The sequence below is a fragment of the Marmota flaviventris genome, chromosome 1, assembly GCF_047511675.1.
Source record: "Marmota flaviventris isolate mMarFla1 chromosome 1, mMarFla1.hap1, whole genome shotgun sequence".
NCBI classification, from domain to species: domain Eukaryota; kingdom Metazoa; phylum Chordata; class Mammalia; order Rodentia; family Sciuridae; genus Marmota; species Marmota flaviventris.
Window position 1 is genome coordinate 205,055,108 of NC_092498.1, and position 25,701 is coordinate 205,080,808.

General features: G+C 53.9%; 1 protein-coding gene across 2 annotated transcripts; it reads left to right on the forward strand.

The window, feature by feature from the left end:
• Window positions 1–1,495: 1,495 nt before the first annotated feature.
• Cers1 (ceramide synthase 1) lies at window positions 1,496–25,690 on the forward strand. Of its 2 annotated transcripts, XM_071600878.1 has the most exons (7): window positions 1,496–1,836; window positions 4,190–4,349; window positions 12,070–12,250; window positions 13,670–13,831; window positions 14,363–14,510; window positions 14,728–14,837; window positions 25,324–25,690. In XM_071600878.1, the coding sequence occupies exons 1-7, from the start codon at window positions 1,588–1,590 to the stop codon at window positions 25,364–25,366; spliced, it is 1,053 nt and encodes a 350-aa protein (XP_071456979.1). In that variant the 5' UTR covers window positions 1,496–1,587; the 3' UTR covers window positions 25,367–25,690. The 2 variants fall into 2 exon arrangements, with proteins under 2 accessions (XP_071456979.1, XP_071456982.1); XM_071600881.1 differs by lacking the exon at window positions 25,324–25,690 and having other exon boundaries at window positions 14,728–14,841.
• The last annotated feature ends 11 nt before the right edge of the window (window positions 25,691–25,701 follow it).

The following is a 25,701-nucleotide window of genomic DNA, read 5'->3' on the forward strand; positions in this document are numbered from 1 at the left end:
GTAAAGCCAGAAGGAGGTAAGGGAGACCCCTGCAGCTACTAGGAACGGTGTTGCAGGACAGGGAAGAAGTTCGAGGGCCCTAAGGCAGCACTTGGTGTTGTAGGAACAGCCGGAGGCCACATGGCCTGAGGATGCAGCAAGCGGGGGAAGGAAGATGGGGGGTGGTGGGCTGAGTTGGTGGAGAGCTGTTTTTTTCTGAGATTGGAACCCAGGAGGGCTGTGAGCTTGGCAGGAAAGCGCCCTCGTGTTGGAAGGTCCTTTGGCCTCTGTGTGGGGTAAGGAGTTAGGGCAGGACAGCAGACAGGAGGCCCAAGGTGGTCCCAGGCAGCACAAGGACCAGGAGGTGCAGTGCAGAGAAGTGGCCAGATAAGGAACCTCTGAAGCTAGGGCTATGGGTGCTGCCGGACTGGATGTGGGGGGAGAGGCAGAAGGCTCCCGTGACCCCACCTCCGGAGTCTTCACCTGCACGTCAAGGTCAGGATAGACTGGTGATTGTGGTAGCAGCTAGGAGGTGGGGCAGCAGTGTCAGGTGAGGCGTTTCCAACAAAGGTGACCAGTACCCTCATTGATAGTTTTTGGGGAATTTGGGCCAGGGGTTGTTCAATGGTTGATGGAGAGTGGTCCCCAGGGTGGTCTCAAATTATGATCTTAATCCAGCTTCTCTGAGTCTTCCCACAATGACACCCATCCCCTTGGCCTCCCGCAAGGCCTGTGTTGACCTGATGCTGGGGAGGCCTGCTGGTCCCCAGTCTCTTAGAGCAGCAGCAGATGACCCTCAGACTGACCCAGCTCTCTCTCTCCTCCAGGGAGGCCCCTAATGTCAGCAGCCCCAACCTCACTATCTGCCTCTGAGTCCCTAACCACCTACCACTGGCCCGAGGAGCAAAAGCTAGGAAGTGTCACAGGTCCCCAGCCCAATGATGCTCTGCCTGCTAGGAGCCTCGTGGGAAAACAGGGTGAATCTCCACGAGGGGAGTTTTCCTTATGTCTCGCGTGGGCTCTGTCTTTTTGGGGAATGAGAAGTTTCATGTACCCTACCCTTCTGAATGTGGGAAGGCCACAGGATGGTCCCTGAAGCTGTATTTGAATGCCTCAAATCCACCAGGTGGGAGGGCTCTAGAAAACGGTAAAGGTAGGGGGGACGGTATTGGCGCAGGAGAGACAGGCTGGAGGGCCCGGAAGAGAGGGTGTTGCCGGCCGAGGACACTGCCTGCTGATGCCCGCAGTGCCCCAAGCCGCGGACATTATGTGGTGGGTACTGAAGCACGGGGTGAGGACACGGGTAGCGACAAGGGGTCGCACGGAGCCTGCTGGGGATCTAGGTCCACCCGCCCGCCATCCCGCCTCGGTGTCCGCGCAAGAATAGCGGTGAGAGCTAGGGCCGGCCTACAGGACGCCCCGCAACTCCTCTGCCGCCCCTCTCCGCGCCCCTGCTGGGGCGGAGCTTGCGTTGACCCCGCCCCTCCGTCCTCTGCGCTCCAGCCGGCGCGCCCCCGGCCCAACTGCGGCGCGTGACGCGGGGTGCGCGGCTCCGGCGGCCACCGCGGGCTGGCGCAGGCAGCAGGGGACAGCCAGAGAGCCGGCTGCATGGCGGCGGCAGGGACCGCAGCAGGGCCGGCGGGGCCCGAGCCCATGCCGAGCTACGCGCAGCTGGTGCAACGGAGCTGGGGCAGCGCGCTAGCGGCAGCGCGGGGCTGTGCGGACTGCGGCTGGGGACTGGCGCGCCGCGGCCTGGCCGAGCACGCGCACCTGGCGCCGCCCGAGCTGCTGCTGCTGGCGCTCTGCGCGCTTGGCTGGACCGCGCTGCGCTCCGCGGCCACCGCGCGCCTCTTTCGGGTCAGTGAGAAGCGGGGCCGGGACATGGGGACCCTGGGTTGCAGGGAAGGGGGCCCTGGACGAGGGATTCAGGGCAGCCACGCGTCCCTTTCTGTCAATGCTAGCCAAGGGGGGATGTTATTGGAATGTGGTGGTCCATGGTTTAGAAGGACCCGGGACATTGGGGCCTCCAGACAAGAGACCCTGGGCCGCTGCGCGCCCCTTTCGATCAGTACCAGGTGGGAAGGTGGGGGTGGATGCGGGGGTGTGGCCGGGCTGGGGTGATCCCAGGATGTAAGGCGCCCGGTGCTGGTTAGGTGTTCCGGACATGGGAGAACCAAAGCACGATCCTTCCTGGTCCGTTTGGGACAAGGGGCCCCGCATGGTGGGGGGACTCGGGCCTCTGCACGGTCTCTCAGGCAGGGCCGAGCTGGGACCAAGAAGTCCAGGACGTGGACCAAGAGGCCTCGGCTTACGGAAGTCGCCGGCTCCTTGCGTCTGCATGGCCTTGCGGAGCGCGCTGGAGGACCGCTGCTCAGCCTCCCCGGGGTTCGTGCAGCGGCGGGGCCCGCTGCCCACTGCTACCGGCCAGAGGCCGGAGCCTCCAGATCGCTGCCTCGCGCCTGTCTGGGGTCAGCGCCACCCTCCGATCAGAGGTGGCAAATGCCTGGGCGTCGTGGCCACGTTTGTGGTCTCTGCCTTGGGGGTGACATGGCCTGGGTCTTTGGGGATGGACTATGCTGCCTCCAAGAGGCGATGACTGAATCACCGAGTTTCTGGAAAACCTGAGGAGGCCACCTCCCAGGTCAGAGAGTGACAGGTGGTGACATTGACTCTGACCCCTCTCCCTTTCCTGGGAAGTCATGTTTGTGGCAGGAGCTGGTGGAAAGGCATCTGGGCCTCTAGCTTGGCTGCAACTCCCCCGGGACTGGCTGGGGGTCACCCCACCCCAGTCTGACTGGAGGTGGTGTAAAGGGTGCGGGGGGACAGAGAGCCCAGTGCCAACAAAGAGGCCTTTCTCTGCTGGCTGGGAAGAAGCTGGCCCTTGTTAGGTCAAGATAGGGTGTTGTCTGCTGCCACTGTGCCCACCCTGTCTCCATGTCACCCACAGGAGGGAGAGATCCCCTCCCCCACCTTGCTCTAGGGAGGGGGAGGCAGGTGTGGGGAGGGCTGCTCCACAGGTTAACCCTGTTCTTCAATTGCCTCCATCCGCCTCCCCCAATTTTCAGCTTCCCAGGCTCTTGAGGGTGAAAGCTGGCAGGGTGATATGGCCCTTTTTGGCCACCAGGGCAAATAGGTGCTTCCTCCCAACCTTCCTGAGTGACCTGCGTAGGGCACAGCAGGACCATGTACATCCGCACTTTTGGAATCCTGAAGCGCCCTCCCCAGCCTGGGTGGGGTGTTCTCCCCAATCCCAGCCTCGCCCTTCCCCAGAAATGGGCGGAGGGGCTGCCTGGTTCTCCAAAGCTCATCTTCTTGGCAGGAGCCTGGTTGCCAGGGGTTACCAGAGCTGGCTGTGGCTGTCTCCATGACAACTGCTCTGGGCTCCTGCGGCCCCCTCAGCCCAGGGGAGCAGGCGGGGCTTGGCCTGTAGCTCTGGAACCCCACCCCTAAAGAGCGGGAGCCTCCTCCCCTTCTTGTCCCTGAGCTTTCTAATTCCTGGTGGCTCCCCTTGCATGGCCACACTTCTGTGTTCTCCCTGATGTCCCCCGAAGCCCCCCGTCCACCTCTGACACCTCCTCCATCTAAGCCCTTTCTCCCCCAGCCCCATCTTTTGCTCTTTCCGCCTCCCCAGGTCCCTGTCCTCCACACCTACCCCGTCCTCCCTGGCCTTCGGTTCTTCTCTGGTTCCTCAAATGCCCCCTCCCAAGCACCTTTTCCCCTCGCCTTCTCCCTCTCCCCTCATGTCTCCCCAGGGGATCCCTTGGGTTTTCCAGCCTCCCGTGGCCCCCAGATGCCTCCAGATCTCCTTTATGGTGCCCCCATCCATCTTCATGCCTTCTAATTCCTCCTCCTCCTGATTGTACCCCAAGCTCGCCCTGTGACCCGAGCCGGGTTGCCCCAGGCTGACCCCGTGGGTCTCTGTCACTTAAGCCCAGTGTCTCCCTGCTGGCCCTCCCGTCCTCTCTAGCCTTTTCGCAGTCTCCCCCTCTCTTCCCTCCCTAGTGCTGGGGCCTCCTGGGCTGGACAGCTGGGCGCTAAGTTTAGCCCTTGGCAGACACACCTGGGCTCTGGTTGCTCCAGGCAGTTATGGGCATGGGGGCCGGGCCCTCCCCAGCCTTGCCCTTCCTGGGGAGCTCCGGGGCCCGTTTCCCCAGCTGATGGAGTAGCTCCTGGTCCTGGGGCCAACTACCACCCACTTTCTCACCCACAGCCCCTGGCCAAGCGATGCCGCCTTCAGCCCAGAGATGCTGCCAAGATGCCTGAGAGCGCCTGGAAGTTTCTGTTCTACTTGGGCTGCTGGAGCTACAGTGCCTACCTGCTCTTTGGCACTGACTACCCCTTCTTTCATGACCCACCCTCTGTCTTCTACGGTAGGGACCCTTTAGGGGTGGGTGGGGTGGGCTCTGCTTAAAACACACAAAAAAACAGGGCCCTTGGTGCTGCTGGGGGTCAGAGGAGCCCCCTGGAGGAGGTGATCCCTGCACGGACCAAGGTGAACATTTCAGGAGTCAGTACCAGCATATGCAAAGGCTCTGGGGCACTTACGAGGTTGTTACTTGAGAACTAAAAGAGTGGCTGCTGCAGCTCTTGACAGGAGATGGAGTTTCATTCTAAAGGGAGAGGTTTAAGAAAGGGATGGAGAGTGGCATTTGTGGGTGATAAAATGTTTCCTCTGCAGCTGGGTGGAAACGAGAGTCTCCCCAGTGTCTTGACCCATCTTGGCAAGGATATAAAGATGATGAGAGGTGGCTTCCCCCAGTTGGTTGATTTGATGTGGGCATCACAGAGGTTGGGCAGGAAGGTGGCTACAGAGGCGCTGGGTGGCCTGTCCCAGCCAAGGAGGCAGGGCAGGGCTAGCATTGGCCACGTGGCACAGAAGAGTCCATCTGCAGTGGGGTTCCGGCTCCTCTGCTCTGTGCTGAGCACCTGGGCTGAGTTTCTGAGTCACATGTCAACAGCGTTTCCTGCCATTTGACAGGAACAGACTGGGGGGGCTTCCACGGGCACCAAGCCACAGTGGGGGGCCGTGGCCTGGGAGCACACACCACGCAGGTTTTCCGCCTCCTGAGTCCTTGGAGGGACCAGTCTGGCTGAAGTGTAACTGATCTCCCTTAGGGTTCGGGGCATGGAGTTGCCTTTGGCTTCTTATCAATTATGCTTTCAAGTGAGCTGTTTCAATGTGCATTGATTGAGCACCTACTGTGTCCCACTTGCTGTGTAGACACAGCCAGGAGCGGGTAGAGAAAGCACGTTGTCCATGCAGTGCTGACTGTGGCGCGGACAAAGTGAGGGATGCCATCTGCTGATGGCAGGAAGTGCCCCCGGAGAGTCTGGGCAGCAGACGGTAATGGGGTGCTGGGGACGGGGGCCAGGGGCAGTTTTCAAGAGGGATAGGGATGGCCTGTCACTGAAGGGGACTTTGAATGAGGGCCAGGAGAAGAGCAGGACAGGCAAGAACGCAGTGGCCAGGGTAGTGGGGATGGCGGGAGAGGGCCAGTGGGCACCTAAGGCCTCGGAGACCATGGTGAGGGTTTGGGACAAACCTGAGGGCTATGAACAGAGGCGGGAAGTGACAGACCCTGCCATTGGCTGCCATTGGCTGGCATTGGCTCTCTGTCACCAAGGCTGCAGAGGGGACTGAGGACGGAGTTTAGGAGGCACTCACCAGGACACACGGGACCCCGGGGACAGGAGTGGCCGACTGGAGAAATGCTCAAGAAGTAGAGCCCAGAGGCTCAGCAGCCCAGCGGAAGTGGGTGTGTGAGGAAGGCGGGTCCCTGGGTGAGGTCTGGGATGGGGGGTTGATGCCGAGTCAGGAAGTGAGGAGGGGACAAGGTGGGAGGACACTGGGTGTCCAGGTCAGCAAGTAGACGCAGGTGACGAGGGGCCGGAAAGTAGTTGTGAGGCCCCTGGGTGAGCCCATCCGGTTGGGGGTTCTGGTCGGGGGACACCAGGGAGCCCCTTGTTGGAAGGTTGGCTGAGGTGGGGCCAGAGCTAGCGATCCTGGTGGCCAGAGGCAGATTTCTAGAGTCAGGCTGGAGAGGAACCAGGAGCTGGGGTGCAGAGGGCAGGGAACTGGGGTGCAGAGCCTTCTCTTGAGTTTTGTCCAGTTCCTGGGAGGTCGAGCAAGGGCTGTGGGCCCAGGGAGGAGGAGGACAAGCAGGTGGTCCTCTTGCATCAGGTGTCTGGTGAGGTGACTGTGGTCCAAGATGTCCTAAGGGTGTCAGGGAAGGCTGGAGTGGACAGTCATGCTCAGAAGTGGCCCAGGCTGGACAGTAAAGCACATGTCCCCTGCCTGTGCCCCAGATCTGTGGCCTGAGCCTGGAGGAGGACGCTTTGTAGTAGTGGCAGGACACAGAACCTGGGGGCCGGCGGGCAGGAGCTCCAGGTTTGTGAGTGCATTTCCCCGGGGGCTGCCAGTGCACCAGCCCTGATGGTCCTCAGCACAAATGGCTGTCCTCGGTCCCCAGCCCGCTCCCGCCCTCCTCTCTGGAGCTCCTACCACAGGCTGGCCGGACACAGCTCTCTCCAGAGAGGTAGCCAGAGGTGGCCACCCTGTAGAAGAGGCTCCGATGGGTCAGGATCCCAGAGGGACAGATCCAGGACCCACATGGGAGCAGTAGGAGGCCCCCTGGGGTTCCAGTGGGCATGGCTTGGATGTCAACTTCAAAGTTAAGGGTGGAAGAGGGACGAAGCCACCCAGCTAGTGTGCAGGTGGGGCGAAGGGCTAGAAGCTCGGGACCTTGAGGGGCTGCAGCGTTCCCAGGCAGCCAAGGACAGAGCATCAGGTGGCCAAGGTCGGAGCATGAGGTGAGAGTCTAGCCAGGAGCGTCGTTTTTGCTTTGGGGAGCCCCTGGGTGGGTTCAGTGGGGCGGAGCTGGGGGAATGGGATCCGATTCATGAGATTTTTTTTGGGGGGAGGGGAGTACCAGAGATCGAACTCAGGGGCACACGACCACTGAGCCACCTCCCCAGCCCTATTCTCTATTTTATTTAGAGACAGCATCTCACTGAGTGCCTAGCACCTTGCTTTTGCTGAGGCTGGCTTTGAACTCACAACCCTCCTGCCTCAGCCTCCTGAGCCACTGGGATTACAGGCCTGTGCCACCGCCCCTGGCCATGAGATGTTTTTTTTTTTTTTTTTACATTTTTTAAATTTATGTGAAATTATCATTACATGAAAACCATTTAGCCAGTCACAAAAAAGGATAAATGCTGTGTGATTCCCCTTCTGGGAGACCCCTTAGTTGTCACATAGACAAAAGGTAGAATGGTGGGTGCCAAGGGCTGGGGGAGGGGAGCGGGGTATGGGTTTAATGGGGACAAAGTTTAAGTTTTGCAAGAGTCCTGAGCAATTTGAATATACTTAATGCCCCTGAACTCACAGATGACCAGGATGGTATCAGGGTTCCTTATCAGAGTTCCTTAATTTGTTTGTTTGTTTATTCATAAGACAGGGGGCTCACTGTTACCCAGGCTGTCCCTGAACTCCTTAGTTCAAGTGATCCTCCTGCTTCAGCCTCCCAAGTAGTTGGGACTACAGGTGCCGCCACCACACCTCGTGAAAATTAACCAGCGGTTTAAGCCAAGTGCAGTGAACAGAACCCAGCTCTTTCAGAGACTGACGTGGGAGGATCATTTGAGCCCAGGAGTTCGAGGCCAGTCTGGGCAACAGAGGGATATACCCCATCTCAAAATAAATAAACAGCTGGGCACAGTGACACACACCTGTCATCCCAGCAACTCGGGAGGCTGAGGCAGGAGGATGGCGAGTTCAAGGCCGGTCTCAGCAAGTTTTCGAGGCCCTAAGCAACTCAGTGAGTCCCCATCTCAAAAGAAAAGAAAAGGGCTGGGGATGGGGCTCAGTGGTGAAGCACCCCCGGTGCCAAAAATTAAATAAATAAATAAAGTGAACAATTGAGAGGCACATTCACAGCACTGTGTAAGCACCAGCTCTATCTAGTTCTACAGCATTTCTATCACCCCCAGAAGAAACCCTGTCCCCATCAGGAGTCCCCCTCCGTTCCTCTCCCCCGCCCCTGACACCTGCTTATCTGCTTCTTGTCTCTGCGGATTTGCCTGTTCTGGGTATCTCTCTCCTTTTCAAATGTTTTATCTTATTTTGTGTTAAAGGCTTAAACCATCCACATCAGTGGGGTGCGGTGTGGTACCTCACCAGGTGCACAGGGCGCGCGCTGACTCGCCCAGGCCCCTCATCCACGCTCCCTTTTCCCATCCACCCTCTTGCTATAATTGCTCTTGTACTCTTAGGTCGGCTTGTTTTCCTTTTTCGTTTTAGTGTCCACCAGGAGAGCCAGCTGCAGTGTTTGCCTTCTGTGCCTGGCTTGGTTCACTTAACACCATGTGCTCCAGTTCTATCCAACTGGCTGCAAATGGTAGGGTCTTGTTTTCCTTTAGGACTGAATAATATTTCACCGTGGATCTGTCCATCTGGTGATGGTCACTAGGCTGATTCCACATCCGAGCCACTGTGAATAGTGCTGCGATCCACACGGGTATGCGGGGGTCTCTTGGGCACTCTCACTTTAGGTGCATTCTTGAGCGGGGTTGCAGGATCACATGGAACTTCTATTTTTTAGTTTTTGGAGGAATCTCCCCACTTTTCTCCACAGTGGGTGTACTAATTCACATTCCCATCAACAGTGTATCAGAGTTCCTTATTGGCCACATCTTCACGAGCATTTTTAATTTTTTGTTCTTTTTGTTTTTCTATAATAACTATTTTAACTGAGATTAGGTCATATCTCATTGTAGGGGTTTTGTTTGTTTTATTTTGTTCTTGATACGGGAGATTGAACCCAGGGGTGCTTATCACTGAGCTGCATCCCCAGCCCTTTCTATTTATTTATTTATTTATTTGTTTTTGAGACAGGGCTAAGTTACTGAGGATGGCCTTGAACTTGTGATCCTCCTGCTTCAGCCTCCCATCACTGTAGCTTTGATTTGCACTTCGAAGCTATTCTGGAGGCTGGAGCAAGAGGATTACAAGTTCAAGGCCAGCCTCAGCAATTTAGTGTCATCCTGTCTCAAAATAATAAAAAGGGCTGGCATGTAGCTCAGTTATGGAGCGCACCTGCATTCAATCCCAGTACCCCCCGCCCCCAACACACACACACATGGTTTGGCTGCTCAGAGTCCTTTGGGCTTCTGTATTAACTTTAGGATTGTTTTTTCTATTTCAGTGAAGAATATCATTGGTATTTTGATGGGAATTGCATTGAACCTGTAGACTGTTTTGGGTCTCCATAGGGACATTTTAACCATATTAATGCTTCCAATCCATGAACATGGGATATCTTCCCTCTACACCACGTTGAAGGTTCCTTAAGCTGCTTTGGCTGTAATTAATGACTTTGAACACAGTGCATACAGAGGCACAGTCAAAGAGACCCACTGTCTCTGGGAGCCACAAAGGGATGGGGACACTCTAGAGGCTCAGGAAGGGGTGGTGCAGACAGCAGTGGGTGTGTGAGGCTCACTGTGTGGCCACTCCTGCAGAGGGAATGGGGTCCCCTGTCAGGTGTTGCACTGAGGAGACAGAGCTATGCTCTTGAAAGGCCCTCTGACTCTGGCAGGTAGCACTGGTAAGGGGCCTGAAGCACTGACCTCCAGCCAGACAGTGCTGTGTGCTCAGACACTGCACAGGGGGAGAGGACCCCTGGAACTGTGGCTGTCACACCTTCCCTGACTGCAGCACTCGCCCAGATATGGCCCAGGGGTGGGGTGGCAGTGGGAACCCAGTACGCAGGGGTAGGGTGGCCACTGGAGCTGTGGCCCTCCTCCCACCCCTGTAGCAGTGCACTCCCAGGCATGGCCTGTGGCGGGAGGTGGGGGCAGCAGTGACCCCAGGGGCACTTGGCATGGCTGTTGTATCCTGACCCCAGGGGGCAAGCTCCTAGTGTTCTGGACGTCACTGTGCCGTGCCAGCCATCCCCTGCAGTGAAGGGTGCCGAGTGGGCTTCGGGGCTGGGGCCACAGTTTCCCTCTGGGTCCCTGAGGCTGCAGCCCCTACCCAGTGCAGGGCAATGTCCATGGTGTCCCAGAGATAAGGATCTGCAGGACTCTCTGATGCTAGAACAGCCCGGACTCAGACCAAATCTCCCTCCTCAAATGGACACCCTGCTGCAGCAGCCTGGGAGACCATGTGCATCCCTCCACAAGCAAAGCTCATGGGCACCGCCTGGGTCACTCCCTAACTGGGCTGCAAGCCTGTGAAGGCTGTGGAACTTTCCAGTAGCCAGGATTACCTGCTTCCATGCTGATAGTTTGTGGGACACCACCATTTCCCCCTGCGAGGGGGGGGGTCCTTTCTCCCCTGGATGGTGCTACTGAGCACTTTGTGCCTCTTTTGGTTGCAGTAGCCCGGGGGCTTCTGAGTCTCAGAAGGTTCTGTTCTCTCTGCAGCCAGTTCCCATGTTTTGTCACGGTCCGGTCACCTCCAAATCAATAAACTGCTACCTGGTTCTTCTTGGTGAAGGAGGAAGCAAGGGCTGAGAACCTCTATCCCACGTCATCCTGAAACCCCTCTGTTCTGGATATTTCTATACATAGAATCTTGCCAGGTGGCCTTTGTTTCCCTCCACATCAGGGGTTCGGGGCTCGTCCACGGCCCTACGCAGGTGCTGCTGTTCCTCCACTCCTCCACTGGGGGGCGCTTGGGTCCTTTCGGCCTCTTGGCAGCAGGGACAGCGCCGCGGGGAGCGGCTGTGCAGGGGCTTGTATGAGACCTGGGCACATCTCTAGGAGCGGAATTTCTGGGTCACTGTGATATGGCCACCGAGGAGGGAGGGAGCGGACTCACTGGGTGGGAGGCACCACTGCCCGGACCAGGTTGCGGACCAGGTGGAAAGGGGAACGAGCAGGGGCGTGATGGAATTGTTCGTGGAGGACTGTCACTGACGTGGGGACGTGGGTGCATCTGGATTCCCAGGGAACATAAGAGTCTAGCTTCAGGTCACTGGGGCCAGAAGCAGGAACCCCCCCGATGGAGCCCCGAGAAGTTTCTTTTTCAGGGGTGGGAGGGTGTCTGGGCAGGGGAGGCGTGGCCAGAGGGAGGGACAGCACAGGCGGCTCCAGGCTGATGCGAGCACGGCAGCGGTGGTCCTTGGCCTCGGTAGCTGATGGCCCCTGTGACTGGCTGAGCCGAGAAGGAGACATGGTGGTGGAGGGCAGGGAGGGGCTCCTGCCTTGGCCTGAGGGTGCAAGTCCCCCAGGACGGTGGACAGATCTCCAAGAGGCTGTGAGCTGGCCAGAGAAGATGGGAAGGGAAGCCGCGCACAGAAATCCTGCTGGGGAGGAATTTCAGGATCAGGAGCATCTTGGAATGCACTAGAGAGTAGCAAGGAATTGTTTAATAAAAATGTCTCTGGGCCAGGAGCGGTGGCATCTGTGATCCCAGCTTCTCAGGAGTCTAAAGCAGGAGGATTGCAAGTTCAAGACGAGCAACGTGGACCCTGTCTTGAAAACTTTATGCCATCTGCTGGGCGTGGTGACTATGGCTGTAATGCCAGCGGCTGGGAGGCTGAGGCAGGAGGATCACAAGGTTGAGGCAGGTCTCAGCAACTTAGTGAAACCCTCAGTAGTTTAACGAGATACTATCAATAAATAAAATATTTTTAAAGGGCTGTGGGGTGCTGGGGTTGTGGCTCAGTGGAAGAGTGCTTGCCTAGCACATGTGAGGCACTGGGTTCAATCCTCAGCACTTCATAAAAATGATTAAATAAAAGTATTGTGTCCAAATACAACTAAAAATATTTAAAACAAAAAGTTCTGGGGATGTGGCTCTGTGGTTAAGCGCCCCTGGGTTCAATGCCTGATACAAAAACAACAAAAAACCTTTCTATACCATCAACTCACAATTTCTAGGAATCTAAACTAAACTGCTCTATCAAAATAACACCTATTAATAAAAAACGATTGGTAGAGAACCAGGAGAGAGAGCCAGCAGTCAGAGAGTCCCCTGCAGGGACTCATGGTCACTCTGGCACTCAGAGGACACGTGCCCAACATGAGGGGTGTCACGGGGCCACAGGGGTGAAGGTTCCTGACCACAAGTCTGGCTGTTCCCAGACTGGACGCCAGGCATGGCGGTGCCGCGGGACATTGCAGCCGCCTATCTGCTGCAGGGGAGTTTCTACGGCCACTCCATCTACGCCACGCTGTACATGGACACCTGGCGCAAGGACTCGGTGGTCATGCTTATCCACCACGTGGTCACCTTGGTCCTCATCGTCTCCTCGTATGCCTTCCGGTGAGTACAGGGTGGACAGGCTGGCAGAGGGGACAAGAGGGGGCAGAGCTGGGAGCCAGCTCAGACCAAGGTGCAGAGGCTGATGCCACCATGGGGGACCTGTAGGAAGGCCTTGGAGGAAGGACAGGTCAGAGGTGGGGGCAAACTGTCAGGAGTATGCCCAGAGAGACTGAGATTCTGGAAGGATGGGGTGAAACTGGCCCAGAGAGCCACCTTGTCACACAACCAGTGTCCCTGGATCTCTACCGGGATGGTACCCTTGGCTGAGTCACAGCAAGGGTTTCTTGGAGGCACGTCTGTGATCACAGTAGACACATCCTGACATTCTAGAATCCAACAACTGTGGCAGCTGGGCACAGTGGCCCACACCTGTGATCCCTGGGTCTAGGGAGGGAGGCTAAGGCAGGAGGATTTGCAAGTTCAAGGCCAGCATTAGCAACTTACCAAGGCCCTAAGAAGCTTAATGAGATTCTGTCTCAAAAAATAAAAAGGGCTGGGGATGTGGCTCAGTGGTTAAGCACCCCGGGTTCAGTCCCCAGGACCAGAAAGAAAAAAGCTTCACATACAAAAAGGAATGTGAGAAATATCTGTCCATCTTTTTAAATTTTTTTTTTTGCAGTTGTAGATGGACAGCATGCCTTTATTTTATTTGTTTATTTTTATGTGGTGCTAAGGGTCGAACCCAGTCCCTCACACATGCAAGGCAAGCGCTCTGCCACTGAGCCCCAGCCCCAGCCCTATCTGTCCGTCTTTTTGTTATCTTGGATTACATATTGAGATGCTTTGGATATACTGAATCAGTCCCCCCCCATATACACACACATACATACACACATACATATATATGTGCAATTTATATGTAAATTTCATATATATATAATTTGTGTGTGTGAGAGGTATGGTACTGGGGATGGAACCCATGCTAGTCACCTTTCAAGTACTCAATGCCAAATGTGCCTGGTGGCTGTCCTATCAGACAGTGCAACATTAGAACATTCCTGTGGTTCTGGAAAGTTCTACAAGATAGCACATCACTAGAGTGTAGAATAAGATGATGAAAGAAAGAAAGAGCATGCAGGCAGCCATCTCCCCCTACCTTTAATGAAAGGAAAGATTCAACAGTTTATTTGAAGGTTGTAAGAACCATGGGGGAAAATTAAGTAGGCGCTAAGGCTGGGAGGTGTCGAGGTTTCAGTGGGTGGTTGACTGACAGGTGAGGAAAGTGTCCTGAACACCTGGGAAGGGCATGTTGGGTGATGGGAATAGCATGTGTAAAGGGCCTGTGGCAGTAATCAGTGAGCTCAGGTAATTAAATGCCCCAGTACAGAGAGAGAGAGAGAGAGAGACAACCCAATGACCTCAAGCCACCGAGCCCAGTGAAAATTGCCTTGTTGGACCCCCCTTGTCTCGTCAACCCAGATACCACAACGTGGGCATCCTTGTGCTCTTTCTGCACGACTTCAGCGATGTGCAGCTGGAGTTCACCAAGCTCAACATTTACTTCAAGGCCCGAGGCGGCTCCTACCATCGGCTACACGCAGTGGTGGCAGACCTGGGCTGCCTCAGTTTCTGCTTCAGTTGGTGAGTGGGTGGGGTACAGGGTGGGGACTAGCAGGGCAGGGGTGGGCCTGGTGGGGTGGGCGGGGACTAGCAGGGCAGGGGTGGGCCTGGTGAGGTGGGCGGGGACTAGCAGGGCAGGGGTGGGCCTGGTGAGGTGGGCGGGGACTAGCAGGGCAGGGGTGGGGCTGTGCAGGAGGGGCCAGGCCAGGCTCCTGGAAGCTGCTAGGCAGGAGAGAGGAAGGGGTGAGGGGTGAGGGGGTGGGTGGGAAAGGGAGGGCAGGCAAGGAGGAGGAGCCGGGTTTTGAGGAAGGGGCGGGGACTAGTGCGGTGGGTGGGGTCTGGCAGGACAGGGGTGGTTCCGAGTGGGGGGAAGGGTGGGACTGAGGGGGGAAAGCGCAGGAATAGAGGTGAAATGGGAGTCCGCAGGGGTGGGGCGGGGAGCACTGGAGGGTGGGGTTATGTAGGGACAGGTGGATGGCACTGGACAGGGCCTGGGTGGGTCCACTGTCCCCTGTTCCCCAGCAGCTTTCCTGACCCACTCTCTGCTCGCAGGTTCTGGTTCCGCCTCTACTGGTTCCCGCTTAAAGTCCTGTATGCCACGTTCCACTCCAGCCTGCTCGCGGTGCCCAACATCCCCTTCTATTTCTTCTTCAATGCGCTCCTGCTGTTGCTGACCGTCATGAACCTCTACTGGTTCCTGGTGAGTCGGCTCACCCACTCTGCCGGCTGTCCCATTCTTGTCCCTATCGCCAGGTGGCAGTCCAGTGGCAGGTCCTTCTCAGGCAGGCAGGGGGAGGGGCATGTTGGGCAACAGTAACAGCACATGCAAGGGGCCTGTGGCAGCAGCGCACCTTGGTCAGAGGGCTGCACAGCAGAGAAAGGGGTTTCCGTCTCACCAGTGCCTTCCCCTCCCCCAGTACATCGTGGCCTTCGCTGCCAAGGTGCTGACTGGCCAGATGCGCGAGTTGAAGGACCTGCGGGAGTACGACATGGCAGAAGCCCAGAGCCCCAAGCCCAGCAAAGCTGAGTGAGTGTGGAGGGGCGGCCGCCCCGAGGTCGTTCCTTTAGTGGCACCGTCTAGGCGGGCTCTGTGGGCAGGCCTCGGAGTTGCGGCGGATGCCGCGATGCCACTGCAGCGATCCCACCGCTCCCCGAGCCTCCGTCCAAAACAGACTGCAGCAAAGGCCTGGATGACGTAGCTACAGACTTAACCGCTGTGATGGACGGAGCAGCAAGGAGGGGCAGAGAGAGGTTTGGGAGGGGCAGAGAGGAGAGGGGCAGGGTCTCCGCAGTGGGAGCAGAGGGTCAGACCAGCATCTGGCCAGAGCTGGAAGCCAAGGCCCCGGGTCATGAGGAGCAGCTGTTGACCAGGCCAGACCCACCTCCAACTCACTCCTAACCAAAGCCCGGGGCAGCAGAGCGACCCCGCTTTGTCCCTGCCATGACTTCCTGGCCTCAGAGTCCGGCAGGCCAAGGCTGGGGCTGGGGACTTGGACCCAGTCCAGCCGGGGAGGGAGTCCTAGGGAAGAACTAGTGAACCCCTTGGATAGAGAGACCAGGAGCCTCACCAGCCCTCAGTGAAAGTCAGACGCATCTCAAGGCCCAGTGTAGGGCAGGGTCCGGGACTCACTCATGTGAAGGGTCACAAGAGGGGCAGGAGGCATTCCAGGTGTGCAGCTCCCCTCTGCCATGTGAGGAGTGAGGAGAGTTTGAGCTGGAGCAAGGACAGGAGGCTGCGGAAGGTTCCAGAGGTGCTGACCAGCCAGGTCCTCTGCTTTGGTCGAGGGGTCATGGTTTCAGGGAAGCAGTGGGCTCAGACCTGAGGAGGTCGGTCTGAATGGGAGTTTTGTAAAAGAGTGAGCAATGAAGAGATTTAAGAATCTTCTCGAAGGACGTGACAAGGGTAACCAAGACCCGGGAGAGGGAGAGCAGTGTGTGGAGACAGCCCCGGCCACTCAAGTAAATGGGCATATTGTTGTACCCGCCAAGCACGGGGCCTGCCAACGGGATGTGCCAGGGCCAGGGAGTTAGCACCTGGAGGTGGAGAGGGCAGGAAGGTGCGTGGGAACAGGTCACTCACAGACAAGGCTGGGCCACCCCTGAAATTGAGGTTGGGGTGCTATGTGACCACGGGGAGGCTGTCACCATCATCCAGGCACACGGGCAGCGGGTTGTAGCCCCGAGGTGGAGTGTGGTCAGGTGGCAACTCTGAGAGAACCAATCAGATTTACTTTGGATGCAGGTGAAATAGAAATAAAAGAATCAAAGATGACGTAAGACTTTGGGCTCAAACTGCTGTCTACAAGAAGGGATTTGAGACAGCGTATGTGCACCTGCAGATGGGGGCTTTGAGGGTCTCGTCTGGGATATGTGGCATTCTGGCTATCCATTGAATGTACGTCAAGGGCTCAGTCAGGTGTAACTGAGGAATCTTCCAGAAGATTCCAAAGGCTTCCAGTAGCTTCCAGGGGAAGGGGCGACTAAAGAGAATAGGGTAGGGGGAACCTCCTTGGCCAAATCCCCAAACCAGAAAGGGTTTCTTGTAGACAGTGAACTCACGGTGGAGATGCCCTGTAAGTTAAGGCCTGAGTCAAGCAGAAGCCAGACCTCGTGGCCCCACCAGTGCCCACTCTTTTCCCCCGAGAATGTCAAGCCAGAATGTGGGGTGATGGCCAGCAGCCTGCAGCTTCACGGGAGAGCATCTCCATTAGAACAGCAAAACACGAGCTGTGTCCATGAACTGTGCCCAGCAGTAGAGTGCCAGGGAACACACTGTCGTGACAGACCCCATGGCACCTCCACAGAATCGGATTCTCCAACTAAGGCTAGAGTTAGCACAGCTGGGTATAAAAAGGGTAAAACCAAGGGTGGCTCGTAAAAGAGCTGGTTAGGGCGCCTCCACTGACAGCATTGGAGGCTGGTGGGTGTTGCTCAGGAGTAGAGCACTTGCCTGGCATGCACGAGGCCCTGGTTCTGTCCCCAGCAGACAATCAATCAATCAGCCAATCAATAAAGGCACCCTGTCGAGATCATGAGAAACTAGGATATGAGGAGATTAAGGACATGTGACAACTAAATGCAGTGTGAGTTACTGGGCCAGGAAAAGATATTATTGAAAATTTGGTGAAATTCAAATAATACATTGGGTTTGGTTAATAACAATGTAGCAATAATGATGGCTTCTTAGTTGTCTTAGTTGATACTCTGTATCACGGGAATTTAAGGTGGAACATTCTGGAAGCTGGAGAAAGGTATATGGGAGCTGTTTCTGCAACATTTCTGCAAATTTAAAATTACTCTAAAAAACTTATTTTAAAAAAGCTTGAGAGGTCATTAAAAGTGGCATTGGGTGTTATTACTTTCCTAGGGCTACTGTAACAAAATGTCACAAGTGATTGGCTTAAAATACTCAGCTGGGCTCCGTGGTACAGGCCTGTAATCCTAGGGACTCAGAAGGCACAAGAATGTGAATTTCAAGTTCAAGGCCAGCCTCAGCAACTTAGCAAGACCCTGTCTCAAAACAAAACAAAATAGAATTGGGAATGTGGTTCAATGGTTAAGATCCCTCCTGCCTCTTCCAGCTTCTGAGGGTTCCAGGTGTTCCTTGGCTTTTGGCTGTGTCCCTTCCTCTGTCTCCATATGGTCACCTCCTGTTTTTTTGATCTTGTCTTTTCTTTCTTTCTTTCTTTTTTTTTTTTTTGGTGTGGAGAGGGTATGGGGGATTGAACTCAGGGGCATTCGACCACTGAGCCACATCCCCAGTCCTATTTTGTATTTTATTTAGAGACAGGGTCTCACTGAGTTGCCACCTGACCACACTCCACTTTTGCTGGAGCTGGCTTTGAACTGGCGATCCTCCTGCTTCAGACTCCAGAACCACTGGGATTCAGGCGTGTGCCACCGTGCCCAGCCGTCTCTTCTCTTTTATGTGGACAGTTGTCAGCCTAAATCTAGGATGATGTCATCCTGAAATTCTTCACTTAGTTGCATCTGCAAAGACCCTTTTTTCAAATAAGGGCATACATACAGATTCTAGAGATTGGGATGTGGACATATCTGTGGGGGGCACCATTCAACTCACTGCCATCATTAAATCTCCATTAGATATAGCTGAAGAGACAATCAGTAAATTGAACACTGAAGAAGAATATCCAGAACACAGCATAAGTAGATGGAAAACAGGAAAGCCAGGATTATAAGAATCATAATCTAGGAGTTCTAATAAGAGACAGGGAGAGGAGAAACAATATGAGAAGATGTAATGCTGAGAACTTTCCAGAAGTGACAAGACATAAATCATAAGCAGAATAAATTTAAAAAGCATGTCCGCGACCCATCAAAGCGAGAATGGAAATCAGCCATGAGGAAAAAGAGACGGGACCTGAAAACCGTCTCAGACAACTGCAGCAGGCAAACCAGCAGATGAGGAGGGAGAGTCGCTTCAAGGGTGGACAGATGACAACCAACTCAGAATTGTGTACACAATTTAAAAGCAATGACTCAAGAGAGAGGACACCCACAGGAAAAAACAAAACAAAACCAAGAAAGTACTGCCAGTAGATCTAGTCCCAGCCACTTGGGAGTCTGAGGCAGGAGGATCCCTTGAGCCCACAAGTTCCAGACCCTATCTCAAAAACGAGAACCAAACAAACACATTTTAAAGCCCCAATTTGAGAAATTTTATTTTTACTTTTGGGTTAAGTGTTTCTGACCTTCCTCCCTCCCTCCCTCTCCCTCTTTCATTTTTGTTATTGTTGTTACTGAGGATTTAACCCGGGCGCCCCAACCACTGAGCCACACCCCCAGCCTGTTTTTATTTTTTGAGACAGGGTCTCACTAAGTTGCTGAGGCTGGCCTCAAACTTGTGATCTTCCTGCCTCAGACTCCCAAGTCATTGGGATTACAGGAGTGTGCCACCTCACCTGGCACAACATGGAATAATAATAATTATCATTATTATTTTTGTTTTTTAGAGAAAGAATTTTTTTTAATACTTATTTTTTAGTTTTCGGCGGACACAACATCTTTGTGTGTGATGCTGAGGATCGAACCCGGGCCGCACGCATGCCAGGCGAGCGCGCTACCACTTGAGCCACATCCCCAGCCCAATAATAATAATAGTAATAATTATTATTATTTTGAAACTGGACATTTGACCCAGGGACACTTAACCACTTAACCACATCCCCAGCCCTTTTAATTTTCTTAGATTTTAGGACAGGGTCTCACTGAGTTGCTTAAGGCCTTGTTAATTTGCTGAGGGTGCTTTGAACTCTCGAGCCTGCTGTCTCAGCCTCCAGAACTGCTGGGATTACAAGCAATGGAATTCTTTTTATTCTTTTTTTTTTTTTTTAAACTTGTTTTTAAAGCTGTGAATAGACCTTGTTTTAAAAAAATTTATTTTATATGTGTGCATGAGAATCAAACCCAGTGCCTCACACTCAAGCGCTCTACCACGAGCCACGACCCCAGTCCCACAAGTTGATGTAGAATATTCCAAATGATGTGGCCTTAGAGCACCAAGGCTATATGACAAGTGACAGTGCTCCAGAGAGGTGGCAGATGCACCATGCTCCTCATTCAAGCAGATCAGAACCAGAGTGACCGTATGTTCTTAAGGATATTGGTAGAAAGTGACCTGACTGAGGCCTAGGGGAACTGGGCTGCTGCCGACGCCAGGATTACAGACTGCATGAAGGAAGTCAACCAGGTTTGAAAACGGAGGCAGCAATGACTAGGAATCACTGTTCAGTAGATCATTCAAGTGTTACGACAAATCCTATGGCAATTAAGTAGTGCCGATCCCGTCCTCACTCCATATTGCTCGGCCCATGTCACTTCCTGGGTGGTCTGAGTTGCTGGTAGACTGCTCTCCTTCACTGACAACCACCCGTCACCTGGGGTCACCATGCCTTCATGGTGCACCTTGCTCTGAGGCCCTCATCTCCCTCTTGAGGCTACTGGGATTGTCCCTCCATCAAGGGACCATTAGCTCATTCCAGCTCTGCTGACCTGGGAGATGGTACCCATGCTTTGTACGTTCAGTTTCTTGCTTCTGCTGTATCTGCCACCATTTCTGTGACCTACACACTGGCCCAACTTGGAAGAATCATTGTCATAACTGTCCCTTCTGACAATGATCTGGCCTCCACATCCTAGAGAGGCCGGGGGCTGTTCACTTGCATGCTGCCTGCCCACGGCAGCTCCTCTCCAGAGCTGGTCTCAGCCTTCAGATGTGCATCCTCCCACTCGCTCAGAGACAAGGTGACCATGGAGACAAACCTCGTCTCTGCCCTTCGCCACCAGCCATCTATTCCAGGAGACCTGCTTGCTCTGGGCTCTTCCTCTGCCATCCCAGAGATCACTCCTGTCTGACCGTCCCAGTGGCTTTGATGCTAAACCTGGGGGTCACCTCTCCCTCTTTCCCCCCATTATTTATTTATTTATTTATTTAGTGCCAGAGATTGAACCCAGGGTCTCTTTGAGTTGCTTAGGGCCTCACTAAGTTGTTGAGGCTGGCTTTGAACTTGTGATCCTTCTATCTCAGCCTCCTGAGCCTCTGGGATTATAAGCACACATACAACTTTTAAAAATAGTGTAATGGTTAATTTGAATTGTCAACTTGATTGCATTAAGAGATGCCAAAGATTAAGGGAAAGATGGGTGTGTCCATGAGGGTGTGTCTAGGAATGATTGGCATGTGGGATAGCCAATTGAAATGGGGACCCCCCTAAGTGTGGGCAGCACCAACCAATAGGATGCTGGCATGGATGGAATGAAGGTTGGAAGCACAAGGAAGCAACAGCAGATGCAAGCTTGATTCTTCTTGAATTGGATCGCTGCTGTGATCCTCTGAGGATATCCCATTCTTGCTTCTTCCTTCTTCTTAAGTGGAGACTCTGTCAATGATTCTCCAGGGAGTTTCCAGAAGCCTTCAGATGAGGAGAGCTCTATTGATCAGACTAGGATAGCTCTATTGATCCCTCTTGTTCCAGGTTTCAGCCTCTTGGACTGGGCAGTACTGGTCCTTCCAGCTCTCCAGCCTGCAGATGGCCATTGTGGACTATCCAGCTTCTGGTCGCAGAACCAACCTAAAAAGTCCCCCTCTTATAATTATACTTCCTGTTGATTCTGTTCCTCTAGAGGACCCTAATACAAATAGGCTTTATTGAGACATAAATTAAGTATCATACAATTTACCCAGTTACAGTGTAGAAGCCAGTGGTTTTTAGTACATTCTCAGGTTTGGGCAGCCATCACTATTGTCAAGTTCCAGAATATTCTCTTCATCCCACAGATCCATCCTCATCGGGCTGTTCCTCAGCCCATGGCAGCTGCCACCCTGCTTCCTGCACCATACTTCTTGAGCCCCCTTCTCCCTTTTGTGTCCCCCTTTCTCCCTATTCCCTGGTAAGTTCTTGCTTGGCCTCTCTGGCCACCTAGCTGCCCACCTGCATTCCCAGGGCCCTTTTCTGCCCGCATTTAGTCTGCACTGACTTCCACGCCTCTCTTCTCACACTGCTCCTCCAAGCCCTGTCCTCCATCCCCAGCTGCTGCTTGACCTTCCTAACTTTAAAAATAATATCCCAAATCAACCCATTCCCACCTCAGACTACCTCTCCAGAACAGTTTCCCGTCGCAATTGATGGCAATTCATAAAAGTCTTGCAAAGCCCCAGGGAGTCCCCTCTCTCCTCCTCCTTCATGAAAAAAAAAATATATACCCACATGCCACCCAAGTTGTCCACTGTCACCTCTTTCTCTTGTTACCACAGTGGTGGGCTGGAGCTGCAAGGTACCGATCTTATATGGAAGAGAGGTCACCTCCCTCACACTGGGTGCATCCCACTCCCCAAAAGGAAAATGCTGGTAGCTGACTCCAATGTGTGTGTGTGGCGGGGGGGGGCGGCACTTTGAGGTTTGTGCGGGGGGACAAGCAAGAATCAGCAGGAACTCTTGGTAAAATGCTGTGGGGCAGGGATGCCGGTCCTCAAAGTGACCTAACTTGCTGTAAAAGCATAGGAATCAAGGACCAGGCACAGTCTTAGCTATTCAGGGAGCGGAGGCAAAGGATTCCCGGAGCCCAGGAGTTCAAGAGCATCCCGGGCAATGCAGGAAGACTCTATCTCAAAAAAAGGAAGAAAGGAGGAAAAAGAAAAGGGAAAGAAGGAAGGAAGGGAGAGAAAAGGAGACACCCCTGTTCAAGAACAGAGCTGAGAAATAGGCCTGAGTCCGTGAAAACTTTAGCAACTAATAAGGACCAGAGAGGGCAGGAAGCCTGTCACAGAGGTGGTGGGTCATGTGGAGGAGCAACTGCAGAAAAGAGTGAGATTGGGTCTCTACCTCTTTTCAGTTCCCAATTTCAAACTCCCCCTACCCCGGTTTTAGTCAGCTTTTGTGTTGCTGTGACCAAACTAGAGGAAGAAAAGTTTATTTTGGCTTGTGATTGCCAGGCCCCCCTGTGCGAGCAGGGTGCCCCCATGGTCTCTTCTCAAAGAAGTCTTGAATTTTACACCCTTGAGCCTGAGATGGGTTTAGTTTTGCCCATCTCTGAGGTGCCCTCACCTCAAGCCATCGGTCCTATTATCTCCGAGCGACATACTTAGCATCTCTTTGGTGACTGTGATGTCTTTAACAACCACGACTTGCTTAGCCCCTGTTTTATTTGCACTTTTCTCACTTATGGCCAAACTGCAAGTTTTCCGAATATTTTTTTTTTTTTTTTGCCTTCTGCTCTTGATCATCACAGTAAACTTCACTACTTCACTAAAAGGTGCCAGGAATATTCATAACACCACTTGAATTTTGTGCTGCCAGATTAGTTCATACCTTACCTTTAAATTCAGCCTCACAAAAAGTCTCAGGACCCGGGGTTGGGGCTGGGGCTCAGCGGTAGAGGGCTCCCCTAGCACGTGCAGGGCCCTGGGTTCCATCCTCAGCACCCCGTAAAAATAAACAAATAAAATAAAGGTACTGTGTCCAACTACAACTAAAATGTAGACAGCTTCTTTGCTGGAACATAACATAAATGGCCTCAACTGCCCGGGAAGCTCCGATTACAATGTTCTAAGGCGTCTCCAGGCTGCACTTCTAACTCTTCAAAATCCCTCCCTTTGCAAACCAGTTCCAGGGGTTTCTGAGCCATGTGGTCAGGTTAGTCACAACAGCAACCCTGCTTCTCAGGACCAATTTCTGGTTTAGTCAGCTTTGGCATTACTGTGACCAGAAGACCTGCAAGAACAACACAGAGGAGGAAAAGTAGTTCGTTTTGGTTTACAGTTTCAGAGATTCAGTCCACGATTGGCCGACTCCAGAGCTGTGAGTCCAAGATGAGACAGACATCATGGCGCAAGGCAAGGTTGAAGAAGGCCACTCAGGACATGTCAGCCAGCAAGCAGAGAGGGTCCATTCACCCAAGACAAAATAAAAACCCCCAAGGCAAGCCTTCAGTGACCTAATGCCTCCACCCGCACTCTACAGTCAGTGCCCAGTCAATCCATCAGCGTATCAATTCATTGATGGGTTCAGGCTCTCATTATTTAATCATTTCACCTCTGAAAATTCTTGCATTGTCTCACATATGAGCTTTTGGGGGACATTTCATATCTAAAACATAGCACCCCATGTATCAAAGATGTCAACATAACATAAAAAACTTTGAAATCAGCCCTGAACTCAGATGGGAGAATGTGTCATCAAGGAATGGAGAAACTCACTTCACTGTGGGAGACTTGAGAAACCACAGCAGGTGGGTGAATTTGACCCTCAAGGCCTAAAGGGTCACTGGCAAAGTTAAAGACAGAGGGGGGTCTGAGCAGGGCTCATTCCCCCACCCCCACTCCCAAATAAAAAAAGACCAGCAAGACAGGATGGTGTGCTGCAGGAGGGGACATCCAGTTGGCTCTGAAACACATACAGAGGCTGAGTTTTAGTCCAAGGGGAATGAATTAATGTGACCAAGCCAGGTGTGATGGCAGACACCCAGAGTTCCAGCTTCTCAGAGAGCTGAGGCAGGACGATTGCTTGAGCCCAGAAATTTAGGATCAGCCTGGCAACATAGTGAAACCCTGTCTCAAAAATAAATAAAACAGGGACTGGGGCTGGGGCTAAGTGATAGAGCGCTTGCCTAGCACGTGTGAGGCCCTGGGTTCGATCCTCAGCACTACATAAAAATAAATAAAATAAAGCTATTGTATCCATCTACAACTAATATATATTAAAATAAACAAAGTGACCAAGACCTTTTCCCTCAGGACCACCCTTATTTTTCTCATGGAAGGTTCTCTGTGATGGAGTGCTCCACAAAGCTAAAGTGCAGAGTTGACCACAAGCACATGTGTGTTTGTATTGTGACAACACCCAAGTGCAAGACACAAAGATTGGCTTGCAAATGTGGCTCCAGAGACCTGTGACCTTTCTTCTCTTTCTGATGTCAAGACTATTAGATGGTTGGCTGTGTCCCCTCTTGACCATGCAAGCCAAGTCTATGAAGCAAACAAACAAACAAAAAATAAGCGTGAAGACATGAGCAGTGCCCACAGACCAAAACAACAATGGCCAATGACCTTGACCATGGGGTCAAGAACCCGCAGTGAGAGGCCAAATCAATTCAACAAGGTGCCACTAGGAGGCAAGGGCAGAAATTTGGGCATTCCTCCCTCTTGAGTGAGGACCTCAGAGTCCTACCACGAACTCCCACAGGGAAAAGAGAATTTCTGGAGGGTGGCAGCAGGCACCAGGAGGAATCTCCGATTAGTATTGGGTTTTGGGGAAAACTGCGTGATTTTGCACAGAGAAGACGTTTTCTCTCTCTCTCTCTTTTTTTTTTTTTTTTTTGCAAGAGAAAACGTTTTTACAAACCATACCTCTTGTTTACCGGTTAAGTGTCCTTCCCTGGGCTACCGGTTAGGTGTCCTTCCCTTGAACCTCATGTTGGTTCAAGTTTTGCAAAGTAACAAAACTGGGGCTGGGGATGTGGCTCAGTGGTAACGACCTTGCATAGCATGCGTGAGGTCCTGTGTTCCATCCTCTGTAGCGCAAAACAAAACTTCGCCAAGCTTGTTTTCAGAACATAGAAAGTATGGGGCGGGGCTGAGGTGCATGGAGGGCGTGGATGCAGAGGCTCGAGGCCCACAGGGGGAGGGGGCTGTGGCCAGTTTTACCACCCTGGGAGGGCGGTAGGATCAAGTGCCTGGTCTGTGAAGGCGGAGGCGGTGGTGTCAGGCGGGGAATAGGGGAAGAGAAGGGTTTAATTGGGAGGGGGAGAGTAGGGAGAGTAGTGGGAGAGTAGGAGCGGGGTCATGCCCATAGGAGGTCTTATGGCCCTGTGGGCAGGGACGAGGCGGGTCCGAGGCGGGGGAAGGGACGGAAAAGTAGTGCGGCAGCAGCCAGGCGGGGCCTGGGCCGGGCCTGGTCAAGGGACGTCGGGGCTAGACAGTGGGGTCCTCGGAAGATCAGGAGAGAGTGGGAGGAGCCTGGGGTTACCAAGCTAACTGCACTGGTTCTGGCCTCCAGGAAACCGCTGAGGAACGGACTGGTGAAGGACAAGCGCTTCTGAACCCCTGGACCCCCTTCCCCACCTCCCAGATCCGGCCCCGCCCCCAGGACACCCACCGAGCCCCTGGAGACACGGGTCCGCCCCCTGACGAGCCCTGTCTCTGGAGGCCCGGGTCCGCCCCCAGGACCCTCCATACCACACTTCCCGGGACCTTGGCCCCATCCAGCTCCGCCCCTCCAGGGCCCGGGGCTCTCGCGGCCACCAGTCCTGGGACCCCCGCCCCGCCCCCTCAGATCCCGCCTTAGGGATCTGTCCCAAGTGGACACGCCCCCAGGACCTGGGTCCCTCAAGGCACTCCAGCCCCGCCTTCAGACCATAGGTCCAGGGCTACGGCG